This window comes from Callionymus lyra, chromosome 3, assembly GCF_982586985.1.
Source record: "Callionymus lyra chromosome 3, fCalLyr1.hap1.1, whole genome shotgun sequence".
NCBI classification, from domain to species: domain Eukaryota; kingdom Metazoa; phylum Chordata; class Actinopteri; order Syngnathiformes; family Callionymidae; genus Callionymus; species Callionymus lyra.
Genome location: NC_141820.1, coordinates 11,442,555 through 11,459,338, shown reverse-complemented (window position 1 = coordinate 11,459,338; position 16,784 = coordinate 11,442,555). Strand labels below are relative to the sequence as shown.

At 39.4% G+C, this 16,784-nt stretch overlaps 1 protein-coding gene across 2 annotated transcripts in view; it reads right to left on the bottom strand.

Annotated features, from left to right (window-relative positions):
- The window catches only part of csmd3b (CUB and Sushi multiple domains 3b), a 463,847-nt gene that overhangs the window by 33,630 nt on the left and 413,433 nt on the right, over nt 1-16,784 (bottom strand). Inside the window, exons 52-58 of one of the 2 annotated variants that reach the window (XM_087786440.1) lie at nt 13,347-13,532; nt 13,057-13,251; nt 11,862-12,035; nt 10,278-10,451; nt 6,903-7,088; nt 4,568-4,753; nt 3,171-3,344 (exon numbers count right to left, since the gene is read on the bottom strand). In XM_087786440.1, coding sequence (XP_087642566.1) covers nt 3,171-3,344; nt 4,568-4,753; nt 6,903-7,088; nt 10,278-10,451; nt 11,862-12,035; nt 13,057-13,251; nt 13,347-13,532 — 1,275 coding nt within the window. The remainder of the gene's footprint in view (nt 1-3,170; nt 3,345-4,567; nt 4,754-6,902; nt 7,089-10,277; nt 10,452-11,861; nt 12,036-13,056; nt 13,252-13,346; nt 13,533-16,784) is intronic. The other variant, XM_087786441.1, reaches the window with a different exon arrangement.

Below are 16,784 nucleotides of genomic sequence, written 5' to 3'. Positions count from 1 at the left end.
ATACTAATACTTTCAACATTTCAGTTTACAGATTCAGCATTTATACTGCATTTTTTTTCTAGAAATACACATTTTCTAGTTATTATTATTATTGTCTAAATACTCAGCAGAGGTGAAACAATCCAAGTATCTCCTCAAACCACAGCAATCGTGACAGATATCAAAGCACAGCGTGAGCATTTTGGCGATCTATTCCTCCGAGGTCTTTTTTTTTTTGTTGCATTCAGCCTTTTGAAATATTTATCCCGGTATCGACGGCGCCGCTGTGGCGGCACTCGCTTCTTAAACAACAAGTGCTTTGCTTCAGCGATGGAAGGCTTTTAAGAAGTGTCCGAGCATCCGTCGGAAACATCAGCGCACGCATGAATAAACAATAAGTGGAGTCGTGTCCTACTTCTTATGGTGGCAAGGAATTGGATTTTGATCCTTCAAGTCTAGACGCGCTAATACCTGGCTCGGTAAGGGAAAAAAAAGTCCGTCAGAACAACAAGCGTCGCATCAATAACCCGATTTTCTTATCAAACGCCGTGAAGCTGAATCAGGAGGGCGAGCTTCTCTCTCTCTCTCGTGCCGCGGAAAATTCATGAATCACCGCTTCTTAAACCATTATCGTGCGTCACCTCGAGGCTGTTGCTGTAAATAACTGTGTTTTTTGTTTTAGTGTGTGTTCAACGTGTCAGCTGGGATGCTCTCAGTCCGGAGAGCCATTATCAAGCTCCAGCCCCGACAACGAGAACACATTGTGTCAACAGAGAAAATGACAAAAAGTTCCAGAGCTACTTAAGCGTGAAAATGGGACCTTCGATGAGAAGGTTCTGTATTACTCTCTCCTTGCAAGTAAAATACGCAGAAGTGAAAGACCTACTGGAAAATTTTACTTGAGGAAATAGTTGAACTAAATCAAACATCTAGACTGGAATATATATATATTTTTAAATTATTATAAATTAGCAATAGTGGGTCAAATACAGTGTTTTCATTTGAAGTACTGATTCTGACATAAAATAGGAATCTGGCAATAACACTTCTTCTTAAAGTGGTTAAAAACAACCTCACAAAAAAAAGATATCATCACCAGATAAATAGATAGGATTTGTTGTTCTCATGGAAACATGTTTTCTTTAGTTCGTCAAAGTTCTTTCCTCGGTGAGTTGAACCGAGTGCAGTCAGGTTTAGCAGGAGAATTGATAAAAAAAACTTCCATCTCTGAGATCATCTGCTGCTTTTCACAGAAGCAAATGTTGCAGGAAATAATTCACAGAAAGAAAGGTTTTCTCTCTTGCAAACTTCTCAAGACTTTCTCCGTCCAAAACATATGGTTCCATGAACACATTGTGTTAACAGTTAAAATAAAAAAAAAAACGTTCATAAGCTACTTTAGCGTGGAAATGGGACCTTGGATGAGAAGGTTCTGTATTACACTCTCCTTGCAAGTAAAGGCGCAGAAGTGAAAGACCTACTGCACAATTTTACTTGAGGAAATAGTTGAACTAAATCAAACATCTAGACTGGAATAAATCTTTTTTAAATGATTATAAATTTGCAATAGTGGGTCAAATACAGTGTTCGCATTTGAAGTACTGATTCTGACATAAAATACGAATCTGGCAATAATACTTCTTCTTAAAGTGGTTAAAAACGCCCTCACAAAAAAGGTACCATCACCAGATAAATATATAGTTTATTATTTATTTTTCTCATGGAAACATGTTTTCTTTAGTTCGTCAAAGTTCTTTCCTCGGTGAGTTGAACCGAGTGCAGTCAGGTTTAGCAGGAGAATTGATAAAAAAAACTTCCATCTCTGAGATCATCTGCTGCTTTTCACAGAAGCAAATGTTGCAGGAAATAATTCACAGAAAGAAAGGTTTTCTCTCTTGCAAACTTCTCAAGACTTTCTCCATCCAAAACATATGGTTCCATGAACACATTGTGTTAACAGTTAAAATAAAAAAAAAAACGTTCATAAGCTACTTTAGCGTGGAAATGGGACCTTGGATGAGAAGGTTCTGTATTACACTCTCCTTGCAAGTAAAATGCGCAGAAGTGAAAGATCTACTGCAAAATTTTAGAAAAGTTTTCTCTCTTGCAAACTTCTTAAGACTTTCATCGTCCAAAACATATGGTGCCATGAACACATTGTGTTAACAGTTAAAATTACAAAAAGTTCCTAAGCTACTTTAGCGTGGAAATGGGACCTTGGATGAGAAGGTTCTGTATTACTCTCTCCTTTCAAGTAAAGGCGCAGAAGTGAAAGACCTACTGCAAAATTTTACTTGAGGAAATAGTTGAACTAAATCAAACATCTAGACTGGAATATATATTTTTAAATTATTATAAATTTGCAATAGTGGGTCAAATACAGTGTTTTCATTTGAAGTACTGATTCTGACATAAAATAAGAATCTGGCAATAATACTTCTTCTTAAAGTGGTTAAAAACGCCCTCACAAAAAAGGTACGATCACCAGATAGATATATAGTTTATTATTTATTGTTCTCATGGAAACATGTTTTCTTTAGTTCGTCAAAGTTCTTTCTTCGGTGAGTTGAACCGAGTGCAGTCAGGTTTAGCAGGAGAATTGATAAAAAAAACTTCCATCTCTGAGGTCATCTGCTGCTTTTCACAGAAGCAAATGTTGCAGAAAGAATTCACAGAAAGAAAAGTTATCTCTTTTTCAAACTTCTCAAGACTTTCTCTGGCAACCACAGTTCTTTTTGTCTATTTACCTTTTAAAAATAAAAATCTTTTTTTATATACACTGTACAGAAGTGGTTTTAAAAAGCCCTCGATTCAATTCATAATTCGGCTCACCAGACGAGAAACCGACAAAGGCCCCAAGTGAAAAAACACATGAGCAAAAACTCTTATGAATAAAACCACAAACAAGAGTTTGTTTCAGGGCTTGACAACTGTTTTCTATCGCAGGTGAAACCCATCCTACGAGAGACTCTTTTTTTTTTATGAAAATCTCCACTTCATTCCATCTTTCAAACCATCTCCCAAAAGGTTAAGTCGAAAGCACTAGAAAAGATGCGAGGCTATGAAAATCTCCGCAGTCTGGCCGAGCCTCACACGTTTCTTTCACTCTTTTTCCTCAGCAGCTACTATCCATCTCTCTCGTAGGGTGGACCGGAGCGCGGTGGATTCAACAGAAGGCTTTAAACAGTTACCGGAGCAGAAGGGCATGGGGGCGCTCCACATCCCATTGAGCTGACAAGTCCTGGACGATTCGCCTTTGAGCTGTCTGCCTCCCAGACAGGAGTAGCGGACCGTTGAGCCAAACGTAAACTTATCTCCGCTCAGTGCGCCGTTGGGGGGGGAGCCAGGGTGACCACAGTCTGTAACTGCAGAGAGAAAAGAGAGACAGAAAAGAGGGATCATAAGAAAGTAAAAAAAAGAAAGAAGAAAGCGTGTTTGCCATGTTAAACCAGGAATAGAGATGATCTGTGAAAGGTTTGATTCATGTTGAAAATCTCTGTTATTTTCTGCTTTTTTTTATATATATATATATAGATAGAAAAGCTCTTATCAGGGATAACCGATAAAAAAAAGTACATTTAAATGCAGGAAAATTTGAAGAATTCAATAAAAACAAATTTAATAAATTAATGAACAAAAAAAAAGAAGTATTTTCTAACATTTAATTATCAAAATAAAAATATAAACAAAAAACACTGACGTTCAAAAAAGGAGTAAGAAGAATTAAAATCAGTGAGCAGAGAAGCAGATGGAGCATGAATGCTCCTCCCATGATGCAACACTAATAGACTCGGGGACTCATTCATTCCTCGTGCTATTAGATTGTTTAACTCTGAGTTTGGGGGCAGGAAGAAGAAAAGATGATTCTATTCTGTGTTAATCCTTGTGTTATCTTAATTTTCTTTATACTAAGATTTTTGTCATTTGTATTTTTGTTCTTTTTATTGCAAATTGTTCTTGTTTTTATGAATCTATCGTCTGTGTCGCTGTGTGCTGGAACAACAATTTAATAAAGTTTATCTATCTATCCATCCATCCATCCATCCATCCATCCATCCATTTACGTATCCATCCATCCATCTATCTTCTAGTTTGAAGCAAATTGCCACATAAACTAAAATTATATGCATGAAATTACACAATATTTAAACATTAATAGTAATACATTACATATATATTTACTTGTATTATAGTTTTTTTTTTTTATCATTTCAGATATGTATTGTATTTTTTTAACTTACATTTTTTACACTGTCATTGCTCTTATACATTTGAATTAAAACATACCTTTCTACTGAACTGTTTTTTCGTTAAACACACACTGTTTAGCCAATTGAAAAGGAAGGATGAAGCGGAGAACAAACTGATATGTTGTTTCAGACTCTTCTAGTCTGTGGTAAAACCTTGACCTAAGGCTGAAAACATCTCTCTATGTTCACATGTGACAGTTATGATCCTGATGCAGTTTTTCATAAGCTTCACAAAAGGGCACACAGTCAAAACAAATCAACCCCGATTGACCCTAAACAAAAAAGGGCAAAATGCATCATGGGGGGGGGTAAAGGGTTGTATAGAAGGTGGATGGTACCTATACATTCCGGCAGAGGCTTGTCCCATTGGCCCGTGGGCTGGCAGGTCAGGACAGGAGATCCGAAGAGATAGTATCCAGGGTTACAGTCATAGAAGACGACAGTGCCAAAGGTGAAGTTTCCGTGCTCTATTTTACTCTGTCGTATGGAGTTGGCCGGGATTCCGGGATCGGAGCAGTTGACCACTACACCGGGAGACACACAGAGACACACACAAATAGAAAGAAAAAAACAAACAAACAGATAGGAAAGAGTGTGTTATTTGGATGGAACCTGAGAGGGTCACTTCTCTCCTCCTCCCTTCCGATTCCCCAGTGAACCGCACCGGGGTGTGTAATATACGCACAAGTCAAAAAATGTCACCAGGAAAAATCTAATAAGAGAGTTGGCATTTGAAAAGGTTCGGTGGTCGTGGCATCGCTTTGGTCAACGTGCGCGACCTCATTCTTTTTTTTTGTTTGTTTTTCTCAGATGACGAAAGTAAAACAAAAGTCTTGTGTCTTCACAAGCTGTAGAGACCATAGAGTGTATATGATATGGACGTAGTATCTGTGGCATCACTGGTTACTTGAAGGTCAACTTATGTGTTGATTTAAATGTAAGCGTCTCTTAAATAGATTTTGCATCTGTTTGTACAAAAATCTCTTTTCATTGAAATGTTTACATTGAAAAAACTGGAAACTGGAGATGAAATCTTGTTTACCATAACCACGCCCACTTTGATGTGATTGGTTAAACATCAAGGCTAGTCATGATCATCTCCGGAAGTATCCACCCCCAAGGTACTCATTGTATAAACAAAAGCAGGGTGTGATTACAGCTGACTGGAGGCGGAGTGAAGCCAACATTACGTCCTAATGGACTCTCGTAACCTCTCTTTCGCCCAGCTTTCAAACCAGGGAGAACTTTATAAAGTAATAACTACAGGAAAACTGATTAAAAAGAATATAATTTCTCCCCTTCCTCAAATGAAACCTTAAAACTCACCTGTTCTGCATAGTAGTGATGGTCTGATGAAGCTTCATGAAGCAGTGTCATGTTGTCTGGAGGTTCAGTCGGTGGCGCCATCAGTTTAAAAAATTTGTTAAGAACAGTTGTTCAAAACAAAGGAAAATTGTGCAGAGACCGCCATCTAGTGGATTCTGAATATAATGACACTGCTTCATGAAGCTTCATCAGACCATCCGTACTGCATAGCATACCCTTCATAACCCTTTCACCACCTTGTTTTATCGATTTGTTCTTCTCCTTTCTGATTTAATTGTATTTTGCGTTATTTAGTGTATTACCTGATCTAATTGTTATATGCATTCTCATCATTATTTTGTGTGAAGCGACCTGGAGTGACCAGAAGGACGCTTTTAAATAAAATGTATTATTATTATTAAAATAGAAATGTTCTCAAATTAAACCCCTTTACAGTATAAACTGATATTACTGGTTAAGAAGACCCATGATTTCTTTTAAACCAGGCTGTAAATTAATTTTTGAAAGACTAAAAAGTCTATTTTTCTGGCTGGGTGTGTACATGACTTTCTGCAGCTTTCAAGCAGTCACTTGATGAACACAGGCTTTTCACACTTCGCCATCAGATGTTGCCCCTTTGTTAAACAAAGCTGTGAACACAGACGGTGCTTCGCTTACATCTCGTCGCCGCCTTGGTGTTCTCTCTGAAAGGATAGTCTGAGTAACCTTTGGACAAAAGTCTTTGTATTTTGTGATTTTTTTTTTGCAATTCCTGTGAGAGCATGGACCATTTTTTGAAGGTTCAAATTCCAGGCCGACTAAAAAAGGTTTCAAACAATGAGCCCAGAGCGACAACATCGGAGTCGATTGAGAGTCGTGTTTTTGTCGAAACAATTGTGTACTGGAACTTTAACGTAAGTATTCTGTTGTTTTACTGTCGCGAATAAAGCAATTTCCTGTCCACTGAAACACTTCGATGCTACCTCAATGCTAGCGATAGGGGTTGATGAGGCTTCATGAAACAATTTTTTTTTCATTTTGAAAGACCACCAGATGGCATCATTGAATTAGTAGATCAGACTTACAGAGAGTGACATCTAGTGGTCTTTCAAAATGAAGACACTGTATCATGATGCCGCACCAGCTGTTTCATGAAGCCTCATTACTTCTAAACACTCAAAAACTGCTGGTAAAATGGGTGACTTACGACTGGAGACGACTTTTGGTGGTAAAAAAAAAGGGGATTACCGGACCTGATGACTACTTTTAAGTTGCCTTATTACGATTTAACAGCGATGCAAATAAACAAAGACTAAGTCAAAGTCAAACTGCCGAGGGTTAAATGAATCAGGGGTATACACACTTAACTTTTTTCCCCACCTTTACACGTTGGGGGCGGGTTGCTCCACTGCCGGTTGGCCTGACACTGAGCTCGAGCGGGCCCCTCCATCTCGTACCCTCGGTTGCACACGAAGCCGACCACGTCGTTGAGGTTGAATCCGTTCCCGACTGTGCGACCGTATATGGGACTTCCTGGATGGCCACAGCTGATGGCTGAATGGACGACAAACAAGATTGAAATGTGATTTTGAAGAGATTGACAGTTTTGTCGACTGTTTCTTCACACTTGATTTTCCCATTTCTCAAAGAAATGTCACTGAAAGATCAATGAAGTTCCATCCATCCATTTGCTCCCCTCAGTCTTTTCTATTAATACGCTCAAACAATCCATTATCTCTATCCATTTCATCTATCAATCCATTCCATCTATCAATCCATTCCATCTATCAATCCATTCTATCTATCAATCCATTCTATCTATCAATCCATTATATCTATCAATCTATATCCACTCATGCTATATATTCCATGCTAGGCATCCATTCCTTCCATCTTTCAATACTATCCATCCATTCCATCTATCCATCAATGATATCCATCCATTCATCTATCCATCCATGCTGTCCATTCATCAATGCCAGCCATCAAAACATTTCTTCCATCCATCCATGCTATCCATCCATCCATCAATGATATCCACCGTTCTATTCTATCAATCCATGCTATCCATTCCATTCCATCCATGCTATCCATCTATTCCAATGCTATTCATCCATGCTATCCAACCATACAATTATTTCCATCCATCCCCTCTATTTTAGCCATCCATCCATCATCCAATGTTATCCATCCATTCAATACCATCCATCCATCCATCAATGTTATTCATCCTTTCCATTATAACCATCCTGATGGATCAAACCCATAAATCTATGCTAGCCTTCTATTCCATTATATCCATCCATGCCAATCATCCATTGCATCCTGTCTATCTATTTCAATCTAACAATCAATGCTTACATACATACATTTCATCTATCCAATCCATCCATACCATTTTATCCATCAATGCTTTCCATTCCATGCTACCCATCCCATGCCATTCCATCCATCGATATCATCCCCCTCTCTCCCTCTGTATCTCTCCATCTATCTAATCAATTATTGTAATGAAATTAAATATACCCAGCTTTGCTGTAGGACTCGGGTGTCAAGATTATTAAGAAGTTCAAGAGTTAAACTAAGTTGTATTTGGTTAGTTTGCAAATAAGGGTATGTTGATTCTACGGCTTAATCGTTACTATGAGCGAGAGTTTTGAGATCAAACTCAAATCTGCACTAAATCAGACGCATTGATTTGATAAGGAGTGTAAATACACTTTCTCTTGTAGCTCTTTAATCAGATTGATAAAACAGAATGTAAGGCTTCTCAGTTGGCAACGTTCGATTAGCTGTTCTCAAAGGAGAGTGAAGATACACAGAAGAGAGGGAAGGAGGAGTGGAGTTGTCGAAATTTGGTACGTAATGAGGCAGGGAAAGGCTACTTGAGGTGAACAAAAAGGGAGGAAAGAACAAGTGAGGTGAGAGAAGAGAAGACAAGAGGAGAGAAGACAGGTCTTCTTTTGTAGTTGATCAGTAAGAATCTAGAGTTTGTTTGTTTGCTCGTGATATAAATATAGCTGACACTGGAAGCGTGCCCTAAAGCGCTCAAACACAGAATCGCACATCATAATTCCGTGTTTGTTTGCCCTACCAAGAGCTTCTCATTTCCATAAATACAGTATCATTTGGATGTAAAGTCATTCTCTTCGACTCACAAACAAGAAGAAAACAAACTACATTTGGTTTCGACCAAAAGTTGCGTCTATCTCACCACCTCCTTTCAAACCCCCCGGAGAATACTCGTCGTGAGAGGCTGTTTCAGGACATGTGAGCACTTTAGTGAACACATCAGGGTTTGGTCTCGAGGCACAGCTATTTATCTCACCCAGACCAAAATGGCAGCTGGATTCATGACCTTTAGTAAAAGAGTGCTGATGTGAATACAGAACTGTCGACATCAAACACAACAGCAACATCCCTCGTCCTTTTTTGAGATCTTGTCATGACTGGTTTTGAACTTGTGATATTTCCGGTAATTACAACATACCGTATTTTCCGCACTATAAGGTGCACTTAAAAGCCTTTAAATTTCTCAAAAAACATCAGTTCGCCTTATAATCTGGAGCGCCTTATATATGAACATTACCTGGTGGGTGACTTGTTTACAAACACTTTCATGACTCTGCGCCAACTGAGTCCACATCACAGGGTGGGATTAACGGCGAATGTCACATCATGGCGGACGACTACGGAGTAATATTACAGCCACCGTTTTGAGCGAGTGTGTCTTAGTTGTTGTACACTCAAAATCACTCTGCTGCGTTCAACCAGTCATACACGCACGCTCTAGCTGTCATACACGTGCTCAACTTCTCTGCTGCACACTCAACATTTGTCTGCTCACAACACGCGCTGCTGCTTGAAGCCTTTTAAACAGAATTTGAACATCGTTGGGAGTGAACGGAGTTGTCATAATGCTTAATAAAGTTTGACTTTACAGCTTTATCTAGTGGATTCATAACACAACCCCAGTCAAACGTTTGACTGTATCTTTTATTCTATGCACCTTATAATCCGGTGAAAACTATTTATGATAACACTTCTAAAATAGGCCATTCATTGAAGGTGCGCCTTATAATCCAGTGCGCCTAATAGTGCGGAAAATACGGTAAATAGGTGCATCCAAAAATACTTTTAAGTGAGAAGTGTAAAGAAAGTTAAAGGACCCTCAGAAATAAATACAAGTAATGATAATAGTAACATCAAGACGATGCTAGATGAGATACAATCAAATTAAATTATACAAATATAATTAAAAGTTATTATAGCTCAATCTTTCTTTTCAGTTCAACGTAATTACTCATGATTGGAAACAGGAGTCGATTCTTCTTTTTTCCCTTTCAGGGTTGTTGTTTTTTTGTGTTGATTTCTTTTGTGTCAGGAAACAGACAGAAGTTCAGGCAAACATAATTAAGTAAAGAAAAGCCTCTGAGCTCCAGCAAAAAGTAAAACTGGAGGCATACTTTTCCGCTCCAGTATGTATCAACAACTAATCTTGTTTCAACATTTCCCCCAAGTATGGATCGTGCTGCCTCGCCAAGTGCTGATTCTAAGCTCAGCAAAATACACCCTTTTGTATTCAACTGTTTTTCCGTCCTTGATTCCACTGAATGTTTGTTTTCACACACGCTCTGAAACTTGGGCGACCCTGAACCATGATGGAGAAATCATCAAGCTTTCAATTCACTGGTGTGTGAATCGCATTAAGAAATAAATGTTTTGGTTTTTTTTTTTACTTACGTATGCAGACCGGCAGATGTCCAGACCACTGGTTGTCTTGAAGACAGATCCGAACCGACGAGCCGATGAGTCGAAATCCAGGCAGGCACTGGTACACGACCGTGTCACGGTAGCCGAAATTCTCGCCGATAACCTGGCCGTTCACAATGCCCTCTGGGATTCCGCAGTGACCCGCTGAAACACAAGCACTTTGATCAACCTTTTCTATCAGTCTTTAATACACATTATTACTAAATATCCAAGTGTGGCCCCATGACTCTATTAGTGGGGCCCTCATAAGGTCAAAGTATCATCGTGTAGATATTTCTGTGATAGCTAATTCAATATTCTGTTTTGTTTTTCATCTCAAAATATATCAACACTATTTATTATTTGCGTGGTACAGTTGTATTCATGGTGTGTGCCTCTTGTGTTAATGGTTCATGGTGTGTTTAAAATGTGTCTTTGTTGTGTTCCTGGTGTGTTCCTGTTGTGTTCATGGTATGTTTGTGTTGGGTTCATGGTGTGTTCATGTTGTGTTCATGGTGTGTTCATGTTGTGTTCATGGTGTGTTGAGGTTGTGTCCCTGATTTGTTCCTGATCATGTTGTGTTCATGGTTTGTTCATGGTGTGTTGAGGTTGTGTTCATGTTGTGTTCATGGTGTGTTCATGGTGTGTTCATGTTGCGTTTCTGTTATGTCGATGTTGTGTTCATGGTGTGTTAATGTTGTGTTCCTGTTGTGTTACTCTTGTGTTCCTGTTGTTTTCATGTTTTGTACCTGTTGTCCAGGTGTTTTAGTATTAATTTATCCTCAAATAAATGTTAAGTAAATTAAAAAAAATATTTAGAAAAAAATAAATATATATACTGTATATATATATATTTTGAGGCTTTTATATTGTTAAACTTCGTTGTATAACATCATGGCCATGATGACATATTTTTTATTTATTATTTCAAGTTTTGTTTTCTTCTTTCTATTGACTTGTCGGCCCCTAACAACAGACACAGTGTACGTTTTGGCCCCTGAGGAAATTTAGTTTCCTGCCTGTGCTCAAGAATTAATTAAAATAATAACTGTATGGGTTCTCATATGCTGCTTACTTTTTGCGACTTAACCATTAACAACCAGTCATTGCAAACATGAACTATTTTTATATTTGTAGAATGGATTCTTTAGAGTGAGAAGAATATTGATATGTGATTATCTTCCTAATATATGATACATAAAAAAAAACGATCTTGTTTTCTGTCTCCCAATAGGCCAAAGTTATGTTCAGCCATGTATTCCTCATCAGATTACATTCAAGGAAACATTTTCTGCCGTTGCTGGCTGTGCAAAAGGTCACCATGTCACAACATGTTTGAAGACGATGGGAAACGTTAACGACTGTATCAGTGAAAACGCGAAAGTCCAAAAGGCTCACATCACAGATATCTTGCCTTCTAGGCTCTCCTGAGACTTAGACCAGGTCAAATCAGGAGTAGGTTATATATCCATCTCTGGTGTTACATCAGAGGGTTTGGGATTCACTGCTACTATAAATGAATAGTACCTTGGTTTGGCAAGTCTTTTAAATATACATTAAAAAAAAACTTCTTACCCAAGCAGCGTGTTTCAGTTCCACTCCAGAGACCAGAAGACAGACACTCCCTGACTGCAGACCCCACCAGCATGAAGCTGGCCTCGCAGGTGAAGATGGCCGTGGCGCCAAATGTGGTCTGAGTGCCGATCTTCTTGCCGTTCACCGGAGACGCAAGTTCACCACAAGAGATCACTGAAACACATTGTGAATATACTGTATTCATCGAACACAATCCAAAATAGAAGATACATATGGATTGGAATATATGGGATAAGTACTTTAAAATATTAAAGTTCAACTAATGTGTTGATTTAAGTGTGTTTTAAATTGATGTTGGACTCTATTGTACAATCAGTGTCTGTTTGTACAAAAATCGCCTACTGAAAACACTTGTTTACTATAACCACGCCCACTCTGCTGGGATTGGTCAAACATCGAGGTTCGTCACAGGGCGTCATCAATCCAGGAAGTCTCCGTCTCCGAGGGACTCGTTGTATAAACAAAACGGGGCGTGATTACAGCTGGCCGGAGGAGTGAAGCCATTATTACATCATAATGGACTCCGCTCTCGTAACCTCTCGTTCGCCCAGATTTCAGACGGGGGAGAACTTTATAGAGTATTCCTCAAAACATGGTCATGATGAGGGACTTACTGCATCTTGGGGAGGAAGACTTCCACGTTTGAAGTCAAGAAAAGTTGGGTTATTACATTAGTTGAAGTTTAAGTTCGTGCATTTTTGCCGATGTGGTAAAAGGCATAACTTTGTGTTCAAGTATAGTGGTAGGACTCTCCATAAGACATTCAAATCCACACTTTGCTGAGGGTTATATGAGGATATGACAACTTTACTGAATTCAAGCCTACACTCACACTGAGAAAGACAAAACAATCCGTAGATGATGCCAGCAAGTCTGGTTCCAACAAGGACAAGGACAAGGGCAGACATCTGCGTAAGTCGACTGATAAACAGATTCTCTCCAGACAAAATCAAACTGCGGTAACTTTCCACAACCACCACGTGGCACGGACATTTTAGAAGACAAGTGTTTAGAGTTACTGACCAATCATACAAGCTGTAATGACTAGAGGCGTTAACCTGAATATTCATACTATAAAGATGCGCCATTTTGTTGCCAGCGCCAGATAAAACCCATCAAGGAAAGAACCGGGATAAACATATGAATTACAAACATTATTCTCTGAGTAACTTACCCTGACAGTGAGGTCGGTCGTTCCTCCAGCTCCAAACACCATTGGGCAAACACTGGATGTGGGCGGGGCCAAGTCTGTAATACCCAGGATCACAGGTAAAGACAATACGAGTCCTGTATTCGTAGTGTGACCCATTTACGATCCTCCAGCGGCCATGCTCTAGGGAAAACGACCCGATGCTCGGACATACGACCACTGCGGATTGGAAACAGTAAAAATAAAACTTATTTCACAAGATGCTGTAATTTAAGGGTTGGTAGTATTGCGGTCTTTATCCGGACGCTACTGACCAGAACACCGTGGTATCTTGTTGTGGTTGCTCCAAGTCCCATCGGGCTGACAGATGGCTGATGTCAGCTCCTTACTGGAAAGCCTGTAACCGTCGTTACAGAAATAGGAAACTCTTGTTCCAACAGAGTAGTCAGCTGTTAAAACGCCACCATTTATTGGAGCCTTGGGTGCACCGCACGAGACAGCTTCAGGAGGAAAAGATTCATGTTAGTTTAGATGCAAACAGGCACATGCGGCTCCTAAAATATGTGCGTGAGTCCATGCTGTGAGGAAAGCTTGGCTTGGACCAGATCTGGCCCGAGATAAAGATCTAAACTTCTGAGTGCACTTATTATAAATTAACAAGTTTGGTTCTAAAAAAAACTGTCAGGTACTTTTTTTCAAACATTATCAACTTGTAAGTTTACGACAAAAGAGGTACTTTGGGGGGGGGGGGGAACATCAGCATTGCTACATGTTCCTGTGTGTTCCTGATCCATGTTGTGTTCCTGTTGTGTTCCTGTTGTGTTATTTTGTGTTCCTGATGTGTTCCTGTTGTGTTCATGTTGTGTTCATGTTGTGTTCCTGTTGTGTTCCTGTTGTGTTCCTGTTGTGTTCCTGTTCTGTTAATGTTGTGTTATGTTTTGTTCTGTTGTGTTCCTGTTGTGTTCATGTTGTGTTCTGTTGTGTTCCTGTTGTGTTAATGTTGTGTTCCTGTTGTGTTCATGTTGTGTTCCTGTTGTGTTCCTGTTGTGTTCATGTTGTGTCCATGGTTAATGGTGTGATCCTGTTGTGTTCTTGGTTCATAGTGTGTTTAAGTTGTGTTCCTGTTGAGTTCATGCTGTGTTCATGTTGTGTTCCTGATGTGTTCCTGTTGTGTCCAAGATGTGTTCCTGTTGTGTTCCTGTTGTGTTCATGTTGTGTTCCTGTTGTGTTCTATTTGTGTTCCTGTTGTGTTCCTGTTGTGTTCATCTTGTGTTCCTGATGGGTCCCTGTTGTGTCCAAGATGTGTTCCTGTTGTGTTTCTGTTGTGTTCCTGTTGTGTTCCTGTTGTGTTCCTGTTGTGTTCATGTCGTGTTCATCTTGTGTTCCTGTTGGGTTCATGTTGTGTTCATGTTGTGTTCATGTTGTGTTCCTGTTGTGTTCCTGTTGTGTTCATGTTGTGTTCATGTTGTGTCCATGGTTAATGGTGTGATCCTGTTGTGTTCTTGGTTCATGGTGTGTTTAAGTTGTGTTCCTGTTGAGTTCATGCTGTGTTCATGTTGTGTTCCTGATGTGTTCCTGTTGTGTCCAAGATGTGTTCCTGTTGTGTTCCTGTTGTGTTCATGTTGTGTTCCTGTTGTGTTCCTGTTGTGTTCCTGTTGTGTTCCTGTTGTGTTCCTGTTGTGTTCATCTTGTGTTCCTGTTGGGTTCCTGTTGGGTTCATGTTGTGTTCATGTTGTGTTCATGCTATGTTCCTGTTGTGTTTGTTTTGTGTTCATGTTGTGTTCATGGTTAATGGTGTGTTCCTGTTGTGTTCTTGGTTTATGGCGTGTTTAAGTTGTGTTCCTGTTCAGTTCATGCTGTGTTCATGTTGTGTTCCTGATGTGTTCCTGTTGTGTTCTTGGTTCATGGTGTGTTTAAGTTGTGTTCCTGTTGAGTTCATGCTGTGTTCATGTTGTGTTCCTGATGTGTTCCTGTTGTGTCCAAGATGTGTTCCTGTTGTGTTCCTGTTGGGTTCCTGTTGGGTTCATGTTGTGTTCATGTTGTGTTCATGCTGTGTTCCTGTTGTGTTCGTTTTGTGTTCATGTTGTGTTCCTGATCCATGTTGTGTTCCTGTTGTGTTCCTGTTGTGTTATTTTGTGTTCCTGATGTGTTCCTGTTGTGTTCATGTTGTGTTCATGTTGTGTTCCTGTTGTGTTCCTGTTGTGTTCCTGTTGTGTTCCTGTTCTGTTAATGTTGTGTTATGTTTTGTTCTGTTGTGTTCCTGTTGTGTTCATGTTGTGTTCTGTTGTGTTCCTGTTGTGTTAATGTTGTGTTCCTGTTGTGTTCATGTTGTGTTCCTGTTGTGTTCCTGTTGTGTTCATGTTGTGTCCATGGTTAATGGTGTGATCCTGTTGTGTTCTTGGTTCATAGTGTGTTTAAGTTGTGTTCCTGTTGAGTTCATGCTGTGTTCATGTTGTGTTCCTGATGTGTTCCTGTTGTGTCCAAGATGTGTTCCTGTTGTGTTCCTGTTGTGTTCATGTTGTGTTCCTGTTGTGTTCTATTTGTGTTCCTGTTGTGTTCCTGTTGTGTTCATCTTGTGTTCCTGATGGGTCCCTGTTGTGTCCAAGATGTGTTCCTGTTGTGTTTCTGTTGTGTTCCTGTTGTGTTCCTGTTGTGTTCCTGTTGTGTTCATGTCGTGTTCATCTTGTGTTCCTGTTGGGTTCATGTTGTGTTCATGTTGTGTTCATGTTGTGTTCCTGTTGTGTTCCTGTTGTGTTCATGTTGTGTTCATGTTGTGTCCATGGTTAATGGTGTGATCCTGTTGTGTTCTTGGTTCATGGTGTGTTTAAGTTGTGTTCCTGTTGAGTTCATGCTGTGTTCATGTTGTGTTCCTGATGTGTTCCTGTTGTGTCCAAGATGTGTTCCTGTTGTGTTCCTGTTGTGTTCATGTTGTGTTCCTGTTGTGTTCCTGTTGTGTTCCTGTTGTGTTCCTGTTGTGTTCCTGTTGTGTTCATCTTGTGTTCCTGTTGGGTTCCTGTTGGGTTCATGTTGTGTTCATGTTGTGTTCATGCTATGTTCCTGTTGTGTTTGTTTTGTGTTCATGTTGTGTTCATGGTTAATGGTGTGTTCCTGTTGTGTTCTTGGTTTATGGCGTGTTTAAGTTGTGTTCCTGTTCAGTTCATGCTGTGTTCATGTTGTGTTCCTGATGTGTTCCTGTTGTGTTCTTGGTTCATGGTGTGTTTAAGTTGTGTTCCTGTTGAGTTCATGCTGTGTTCATGTTGTGTTCCTGATGTGTTCCTGTTGTGTCCAAGATGTGTTCCTGTTGTGTTCCTGTTGGGTTCCTGTTGGGTTCATGTTGTGTTCATGTTGTGTTCATGCTGTGTTCCTGTTGTGTTCGTTTTGTGTTCATGTTGTGTTCATGGTTAATGGTGTGTTCCTGTTGTGTTCTTGGTTTATTGCGTGTTGAAATTGTGTTTAAGTTGTGTTCCTGGTTTGTTCCTTATGTGTTCACGCTGTGTTCCTGTTGTTGGTTCATTTTGATTTACTATTCAAATAAAGCTTTAACTGTTTAATACCTCATTTTAAATGTTTATATTCCCTGTGCCTCTTAACTTACACTGAATGCATGTTTTTTACCTTATGGTTTTTTTTTATTTTTAAATTAAATAAAACAAGTACATTTTCACGTACTGTATGTTTGTAACAGCTCCATCGGAATCTTGCCGGACAAGCTCTATTTTCCACGGACAAGCAACAGAGTATGAATCTATTAT